At 30.1% G+C, this 9896-nt stretch overlaps 1 protein-coding gene across 1 annotated transcript in view; it reads right to left on the bottom strand.

Annotated features, from left to right (window-relative positions):
* Positions 1-9700, bottom strand: part of LOC106459697 (condensin complex subunit 1-like) — a 57770-nt gene extending 48070 nt beyond the window's left edge. The window contains exons 1-5 of the mRNA XM_022386228.1: positions 9631-9700; positions 7863-7996; positions 4890-4965; positions 4079-4137; positions 1144-1325 (exon numbers count right to left, since the gene is read on the bottom strand). Coding sequence (XP_022241936.1) covers positions 1144-1325; positions 4079-4137; positions 4890-4965; positions 7863-7983 — 438 coding nt within the window. The 5' untranslated portion in view covers positions 7984-7996; positions 9631-9700. The remainder of the gene's footprint in view (positions 1-1143; positions 1326-4078; positions 4138-4889; positions 4966-7862; positions 7997-9630) is intronic.
* Between the last annotated feature and the right edge of the window lie 196 nt (positions 9701-9896).

Below are 9896 nucleotides of genomic sequence, written 5' to 3'. Positions count from 1 at the left end.
TGGTGAGAAAAACCAGTGTGATTGCATAGACAGATAGATTGCAGAGATATGCAGATAGATTGAAAAGATAGATAATTGAGTCAAGCGAACAGTAGGCACCATAGGAAAAGGGGGGAAATACTGGGGATTAAAACGTTGGGTATAAAAGTTGGTAAGGGTATTACAAAGTTTGTATCGAGAAAGAATAAACTAGTTTTAATCACTGAAGTTTCTCGGAAAGAATTTTTACCAGAAATTATCAAACAAGCAGATACGTAACAGTATTTTACTCAAAAGGTGTTTGATATAGATATGTCTACTTGATTTACATTTTAATAATAACTCATTATTTCTACAAATATTAAACATAAAATATGCTCTGCAGAATCATGGACAATTTCTGCACAGAACCTGTTTAAAATTGTATCAGCACAGAGGTGTGTCCCGTTAAACTGATCACTTGCACCCATCTTTCTGTACACTTGTTCATCACAGTGTAATATTTCCATTTCCTCACCTCTTGGCCCGGCATAGCCCGGTGATTAGAATGCTCGACTCCAATCTGCAGGTAGCGGGTTCAAATTTCCATCACACTGAATCTGCTTGTCTTTTCAGCCATGGGGGAATTATAATGTGACAGTCAATCCCACTATTCATTAGTAAAACAGTAGCCCAAGAGTTGGTGGTGGGTTGTGTTGACTACTTGCCTTCCCTCTAATCTATCACTGCTAAATTAGGAACAGCTAGCTCAGGTAGCCCTTGTTTAGCTTTGTACAAAATTTCAAACAAACCAAACCAAACATCACCTCATATTTGAATCCAAGACCTCTTGCAAGTGATGTAACAACTGTGCTAAATAGCTAGAAACTTAACACTTCCTGGTATGACTCTTTTTTCCTTTTTTATTAACTCAAACTACTTCAACAGCATGAAGGAAAAATGGTAGCCTCCAGTATCCACCTTGATATAATGGATAATATTAATATTTTATTGGGTGGATTTCTTGATGTCCTGTATTGATGTTTTAGCCATTCATTTGCAATTTTGTTTATGTTGTGTCCACCCCAGAGTTCCCTTTTAAGAGTAGAAAGAGATAGAGAAAGAAAAAATAAGAAAACTAACTAAAACCATACTAAAAGAAATAATACATAGAAATTATTTTACCTTTCCTGTCACTACTGTTTGTGTAGTTGGTTTCAAACTTTCTGTTTCAAATGTTTCAATAAATTGACACAAAAGGTAACAGGTCATTTTCAGCAAGTTTAGTTGTTTTGTTCGAGTCTCATAGTCCAACTGTTCAATATCTTCTAAAATCATTGACTGTTGTCCACACAGTTTAATAGAAGCTAGAGAAAAAATGACGATAAGCATTTTTTGTTACAGGAAACTATATTTCACTTTTATTTTTTAATGACTAAATCAAAAAATAATTAGTCGCATCAGGTAATCTTTTTTTCTAATCTCACTGATGTATTGTATTTTCATTTGTTATTTTTGTAATATACAAGATCTTAGAATTGTAGTTAATCCTTGCAAATACACAGGTTTCAATATTTTTATACCATATGAAAAAAATGATTCGTTTTCACATATGATCCACGTTTAAAAAACGTGACAGAATTATACAAAACAATTATCTCAAAGAATAAAGAAAAAGTTAAACAAATTAGACTGAAAATCACTAGTCTCTTGATGTTATGAGTCCTATCTTTTGAGGCACAAAGAACGTAAAATTTATTATTTTTGAAGGCTTTCTTCAAAAATTGAAATATTAATCATATAGTTAATTTCAATCTATTTAGAATATTAAACAGTGATAGAATATCAAGCGTCAAAACACCACACATTTGGAGTATCTTCATATTTAAACATATATAGAAGTAGAACTCTACAAAAGGTACATTGATGTAGTACATGAAGAGATTGTCAAACATCAACAACACACACAAGCACCAACATCTTTGAGGAAAACACTGACAATTTCTAGAAATATCATGGTGTTTTACCATTTACTCGTCATGTAATTTCCAGCCATAGAATTAATTCCAGGCAAGTTTCTATACCAACAATAGTCATACATGATTCATTCGCTTATAAATCATATACATCAGTAGTCCTAGGCATACACATTCTAACAATCACTAATTACAAAGTAAGTTCCAACACTTGCGAATATCTGCACTGACAACAACCATATATGACATACTCACTTATAAATCATATACATCAGTAGTCCTAGGCATACACCCAAAATATTCAGACACATTCTAACAATCACTAATTACAAAGTAAGTTCCTACACTTGCGAATATCTGCACTGACAACAACCATATATGACATACTCACTTATAAATCATGTACACCAGTAGTCACAGGCATAGACTACTTCACAGCTGGCAGGTGAAAGTGTAAAAACGTTTGTTGTCAAAAAGGTAGCTTTACATGTGTGAAATGCTTAACTAATATGACTAAAGAAGCCATAAAATTGGAATTTTTATCTGAACAGTACTTATTTGCACATGGGATAAATGGCCAGGTCAGAGTAGAGGAAATGCAGACAATCAGCAATTTAAGCTGAATAACAGAATTAGTAATCACTAAAGCTGAAAGAGCAGAGAGTGTTCAACAACATTGTGTCTCAAATCCAACATTCTCTGATTCAGCCGGACACACTAACCACGGGGCCACAGCAGACCCAAGGAAACATGTATTTTAAACTGTTTTTATTTTGAATTATTTATACAATAAACATGATCACAATTCTAACAACGGTACCACATAAAAATAAATTTACTAAAAATGGCAATAGGAGAATTAAGTAAAGGAAAATATAGATACTAAAACAATTAGTGCGAGTTTAAAAAATGTATGTGTACAATCAACTGGTAACATAGTAGACAAGTGGTGAATCATATGTATCAGCTCTTCATCGACAAAATATTTAGCTCTCATGACAAAACCACCTATAACGACCATCGTGCATAACATTCAAACATAATCATTATGATAATTTTTGGTATATTGATCTGTCAAGAAATATATTTAATGTGTAGTAATTTGTATTTTCTTATAATTTTGGTTTGTGTCTGCCTGGGTACTCTAAGAAAATGGTTCTCAAATTGTAGAATGCAGAAAAAGATATAAAACAAACATATTTTTATTTGATAATTCAGATGAGTTGTGAAAGTTTTGGAATCATTTTCTCTATCTGTGTGATGATTTGTGTACCAATAACTAGAGGTCATATACTGTAATGTTTAACACCTGATATATATATATTGTTGCGTCAGCGAGGTGACGTGACTAGTGTCACGCCACCTCTCGAACCTTCGGGAATAGTCGGGAGATTACTAGATATAGGGTAGTCTGGTATATATACAAGAGGTTGACAACATGACGGAATAATGTGTGTGTAGACAGTGAGTAATTGATCTGCAGTCAGCGAGTATTATTGAAGTTGAGCACGTTCATCGTTATAGCATTTGTTTTAACGCGAATGTTGAAATCAAGTGTATCGTGAAGTTATATTCAGAAAGAATAAACCAGTTTTATTAAGTAAGGACTTGTGTCGCTAAAGTTTCGTCAGAACGAAGTTACGGAAAGTTAATTAACAAACGGAGACGTAACAATATATATATATAATCATGTGCAGTGGCTATTGGGTTGTGCCATAAATATCTTATGATTAAAAATTACTAGTATATATTGTGCTAGAAATACAATTATACTCTCAGCTGAAGAAGTTTACAGCCCAAATTAAAATTTACCCATCAAAATTATATAAACTGTTTATGTCAAAACTGAGTGATCAACAAGAATATATTATAAATATGTCAGTAAGAAGATACAATACACAACTACAAATAGTCTAGAGTGACTGTCTCTTAGTGACTGACTTATTTATGTAGAGCTGAAACAGAAAATACTGTATATTACATATTCTTTATTGACTTTTAGCAAACCCTGTATAAAGAAAGAGTGAAAACAGTTTACTCATGTGAACTAGCTATAAAGAAATAAAGTTTATAACACTTAGCATTATGAACTAAGAAACAGAGTAATAAAATGACAAAAAATATCTGTTAGGAACTATACATACCTGTCATAATCATCTCCAATGATTCTTGTCTAACCTCTGGTTCTAATTTATTAAAATGACTGTCATAAAGAAAGAGTAATAGACTTGAAACATTTTTCACTTTCTTTAGTACGTATAGCTACACAAATCAGATAATCACATGAAATTATACACAAAAACTTCTTAGAATTTCTTTTTACTATTACTCTAGTAAGCCTATTCTTCTTTTTAAAAATTAACACTGTTTTTTCTAAACAGTATATTAAGTAATATTAAATAAAGCTTATCTTTTAATTAACTATTTGTCAAAATTTCATGCTTTCTTGATGGTCTTACTGGCTTTAACATACATTAAACCATAAAAATTATCTTAAGAACAATAAAAACTGACAAACAAAACAAAAAATATACAAGTTTATTTAATGGAATTATTACCAATTATGTCATCAAGACTTAAAAACAAGAAAGGCATGTAAGGGAGTTGTGGCAGATGGAGTATATTTAAATAATTAATTGTCAGTAACTTTCCTACAAACAAAAAGTGTGGCTTAAAAATTGTGAAAGTATTCTTTGTTTTATGAAGCATTGTCTAAACTTGGCCTTATTTTCCACTCTTCCATTGTAAGATTAGATGCTTATTCACATGATTTAAGCTTAATTTACTAAGATATGTTAAGTCTAGAGCTTCAAAAAAACATTGTCATTTGTTTAATTTATTTAACTTTCTCATGTATGTGCACTGTTTCTTGAAAATAAATTCAAATTAAAGAGCCCAAACCCCTATCGTACGTCCTGACTAATTCAGTGCCTTTAAAGATAAACAAGTACTTACTAAATAACACTATAGAATGTGTTAAAAGTTTCTAAAATACTTTCTGCTCCATCAGTACGTAACATTTGTTCGCAATCTGCAAGACAGAAAATAAAGGAAATATCTTACAATTCTTTAACTTCGATAATTTTTACCAGATATTATTCCAGACCTCAAGTTGTTTCTAATAGACATAGCATATACAAAAAGTACACTTTTTTGATGCTATCAAAATCGAGGCTAATACTGAAAACACCTAACAAGCTGACCAAACCTATAAAGTTGACACACACACATTTAATCTGACAAATAAACCTGTAAGAACAATTTTCTTTAGTATATATAGCTAGACAAAAATTTAATGATAAATAAAGCTTATCTTTACATCAACTGTTTGTCAAACTTCCACAAAATTTCCTGTTTATGTCAAAAATGAGTTATCAACAAGACTATATTACTATATCAGTACAATGATGCAATACACAACTACACATGGTCCAGATAGACTGTTTCTTATCAGATATTATACAGAAATTTCATGTGCTAAAAATACAATACTCTCAGCTGAAGAAGTTTATAGCCTAAATATTAATTTTCTTAGGATGTTGTACTTATCTTAGAAAGTTTAAATAATTGTTTCTATTATTATTTGGTAATTGTCAGAGTTTAATACATTAGTAAATTATTGCAATTAGTAATTAGTTACATGTAATTACAAATGTGGTGTATATTAGTAATTAATAGTATAACTAGTAGTTAATATGGTATTTCAGTTTGATTTATCAACAACTTAAACTGTAAAATAGTTTAATTTCAGTTAAACTTGCATATACAATTACTGGGTGAGTACACTGGTAATAGAAAATAAAGACAAGTAGTTAGTAGTAAAACTTCATTATGTTTGAAGGTAGTTCAGTAATAAGTTAGAGATGGCTTTGGGGAAGACTGAGGTCTTAAGAGGGGAAGAATGTTGCCCAGAACATTATAGGTCAGTTAGTCTTACTTCTGAGAAGTAAGACTAACTGACCTATAATGTTCTGGGCAACATTCTTCCCAATTTTTACCATTATTATTATTGATTCGTATAGATAGATGATTACCTCTTTTGGCTTGTAATTAATATATCTATGAATACCAAATAAATTCTGTTAACTTTACTACTAGTGCACTGTCTCAATGTCTTGATTGACTTATCCAACACAATGTCAAGATACTTTTCTTCAGTCACTGAAGTGAGTGGGATCCAATCTGTGTTAATTGTGACTCAAATTATGTTAACCAAAATGCATTACTTTGTATGTACTATAAATAAAGAGTATTTTCCAAATATTTGTCCAATACACCAATTGATCCAAGCTATTTGGTAGTACCTTATCTCTAATACATATAGAAATACCCAAGAGTTGAATACCATCAGCAGGATTTATTAATTATGCCCATATCAATGTCATTAATGTAAATAAAATAAAAGCAAAGGCCCCTGAGTTACTCCTAGTAACAAGAGTCCAGTTTGATTGGAGTCCAATAACAACCTTTTTGCTTTCTCTCGTCGAACACCCTATTATTAACTAATCTTTCCCAAATGATGTGATTATCTCAGCTAATCTTTTTGTAGCATCTTATCAAAATTAAGTATATCTTTTCCATCAACCAGATCATAAGTAACATTCTTGAAAAAAAAAGCTAACAAATTAATAAGGCAAAATTTCTTTTTTTGTAAATCCACTTTCATTTATGATATAAAATTTAACTACATGATTTTGTAAAGTTTTTTATAAGACTTTCTAGAATTTTTACCATTAAAGAAGTTAGACTAACTGACCTATAATGTTCTGGGCAACATTCTTCCCAATTTTTACCATTAAGGCTTCACTTAGAATGCTTTTTACAGTTTTGGTCACCTTATCTAAGAAAGGACACCGACTTATCGTAAAGACCTTCAAGGAGGGAATTACTTGGATGATTCCAAGGATGGAAAGGTTATCTTATGCAGATAGGATAAAATCTCTTATTTTCTCTTGAGAAAAGGAAAGTAAGAGTTGATCTTTTTAAAGTTTATAAAATTATCTGGAGAGGATCAACAGGATAAAGGCTTTTGATTTCTTATGGCTATATTCTGAAGACAAACAGAACAGGACACAAGTTTACAATTTGGAAAAGACAAGTTTCAATTAGGTCAGTTATTATTCTAAAGTGCTTGGCTAATGAAATGAGTTGCCATTGGCAACTGTGGAGGCTGGAACTTTACAAGAATTTAAGGCAGGAAATCAACAGTTACAAAAAAAAGGTGGGTTCAATTTTATGCTGTTCTCAAGGTCGAGTGTGTACATACAGCCTCAAAAGACCCAATTATTCCTTTCTGTCTGTAAATTATCTCACCAAGTTCAATGAAAGCCTTAATGTAGTTGAGTAAAAAGGTATAGATGCTACCTTCTAATAAATGAGCCAGAGCCATTTCACTATTTATTTTGGGCATCAGTAAATTCATTACTGTCATTATAAACCAATGAAGTAAGCTGTTCATAATATTATAAGGATTACTACGTTTAAAATGTTAAATACAAAAATAGAATTTCTATTGATTCAATTGTATTTTATTCTTTACCCATCTAAAATACTTGAGAGTAAAGTACTAAGTAATTACAGTACACCACCCACTTGTCCATTTTAATACAAGTACTGCATCTAGCACTGATATTTGTCTTCAATTAAATTACCACATAAGTACCAAAACAATACAACCTTTTAATCAAAAAGAAGAAACATATAAATCATTTCCCAGTTTTAGCACATTTAATTACATTTGGCCTTATAATTTGGGGCAAAAAATATAAGATAAATCAAAAGCCACTATGAATCTTTGTTCTTATTCTTAGTATCACAAAAAATTACAAGAAATGAATCAGTGAAATATTTCATTAACAGAAAAAAGAACAGCTAAATCCATATTCTGAATTTTCATATCTTTAGTTAAAAAATAATGCATACTGTTACCTTGCAATCTGCCAGAAATGTCCCGTACATAAACCACTTCATCTACAACATAATGACGAGTGTTCTGAGATGTTCTCAAGTCTTCAAAGTTTAGAGGCAAGACAAATTCAAAACGAGCCATTCTTCTAAAGTTCCTGAAACAGTTTAACACACATATAAATAACACATCTTTTGAAATCATTAATGCAAATTATTTTCCAATCAAAAAACCTTTTGAGACACAATACATTTCATTACAGAAAACATCAAATTGTGTTACATCACTTAGAACAGCAGTTCTCAAACTTTGGTAACCAGAGAACCCCTTTTAGTTTTTTTTAACCTCTAAACTTATCAGTTTTGTTTGTTTTTGAATAAAAAACATTCCATGTACATGAAAAGCTGTATTCTAAAGTTAAATTTATTAATTCATATAAATTCAAGTTTAAGAAAAATAGTCACAGCTACAGTATGCCGCAATGACTGTATATACATAAAGATTTTTGAAACACGCTCATGTACTTTCATTTAAAAAAATGACAATATTGAATTCAAAAACAAAATATTATTCTACACAAAACAGTAAAGATCTTATATTACTTGAAAACTAATATAATTCTGAATTGTAAAAAATTAAGAAATGAAAATATGCTAAATTCCTATTAGCAGGTGCTTGGTAACATGTATTTTTGGTTACCTCACATTTATAATTCGAAAAATCTGATATTTTCCTTTAGACACAATTCATATATTTTTTTGTATAAGTGAACAATTTTTAAATTATTAGTGTTTGTACAAAATTCTAAAAGAAATATTAAAACTATTTATTTATGCATCAATCATCCTTTGATTAGGTCAATAGTTACAATATCAAAACTAATTTGGAATTTCACCATTCACAAAGTTGTGAAAGAGAAATGTTTTTTTTTCAAGTTTTATTCTATACACTGCAACCAATTTTGTGAAAATACTCTTTACTGTGCTGACCCAAACAAAGAAACATTTTTTGATACAAACTCAAAAGTAACCAAACAAAATAACTGAGATTAAACATTGAGTGTAATACAATGATTCATAGTATGTGTGATAACTTAACGGAAAATACACTTTTTTACAATTTTAGCCTTTTTTGCAAAGTAATCAACTTGTATTTGCTTACTAAATTACTCATTTTAATGTCAATTATAAAATTCGTCCTGTTTCAATAACTATGTATTTTAATATTTTGGTAACCAAGTGGAATTTTTGAAATTGAAAGATACGGTAGTGAAACTAGAAGTAGAAGCTATAAAACTGGTAAACTGTAACAGTTAGGTGATGTTACAGCTTTCTGCTAACCACATTTGGCAAGCCAAGTTATTAACAAAATGTACGAATGGCAGTATCACACTGTCAGTATCAATCGTACAAACTTAAGATTGAACAAACATTCTGCATAAAAATCGGTTATTAGTATTATGTCATTTAGCTTTTACTAAATTATATATGTTCTGTTGAAATTAAAATACAACTTTACAATTGTAAATATCAGTATCCGTGCAATATACTGTACAGCTCTAACACACTTTGTTATAAAAACTTATAATTATATCAATTTATCATGAAAGTATATATATAGGCCTTTAATTTATTATTTACTAATTTAGTTTAGTATAAACAAAGACAATTTAAGAAAAACATTAAACGAAATATACAAACGCTTAGTAATCAAAAATGTTATTCACATAGGCGTTTGTTTTCACCAGTTTAGTAATAATCGAAAAGTTCAAAAAATTTTATATAAACTTACAAACAAAATAAATCTCTAACGTTAATACCGTATCACTATCATAACCAGATATAATTATAAGCGACTTGAATACCACCCCTGTTCAATCTGCCGCGAAATTTTTTCGTTGTCAACTTATCAGAGCCAGCCAATCATATTTCGGCGTTGAAGGAATCAAAATTAAAACAGTCAGAATTATCTTTCAAATAACCGGCATAATTATAGTGAGTTCTTAAGAATATTAAAATTAAAAGAAAAATTAAGGATAATTAAAAAAATTATCAAAG

This window comes from Limulus polyphemus, unplaced genomic scaffold, assembly GCF_000517525.1.
Source record: "Limulus polyphemus unplaced genomic scaffold, Limulus_polyphemus-2.1.2 Scaffold649, whole genome shotgun sequence".
In the NCBI taxonomy this organism is placed as follows: Eukaryota; Metazoa; Arthropoda; class Merostomata; order Xiphosura; family Limulidae; genus Limulus; species Limulus polyphemus.
The sequence above is the reverse complement of the archived record's forward strand: the minus strand, read 5'-3'. Positions and strand labels throughout refer to the sequence as shown.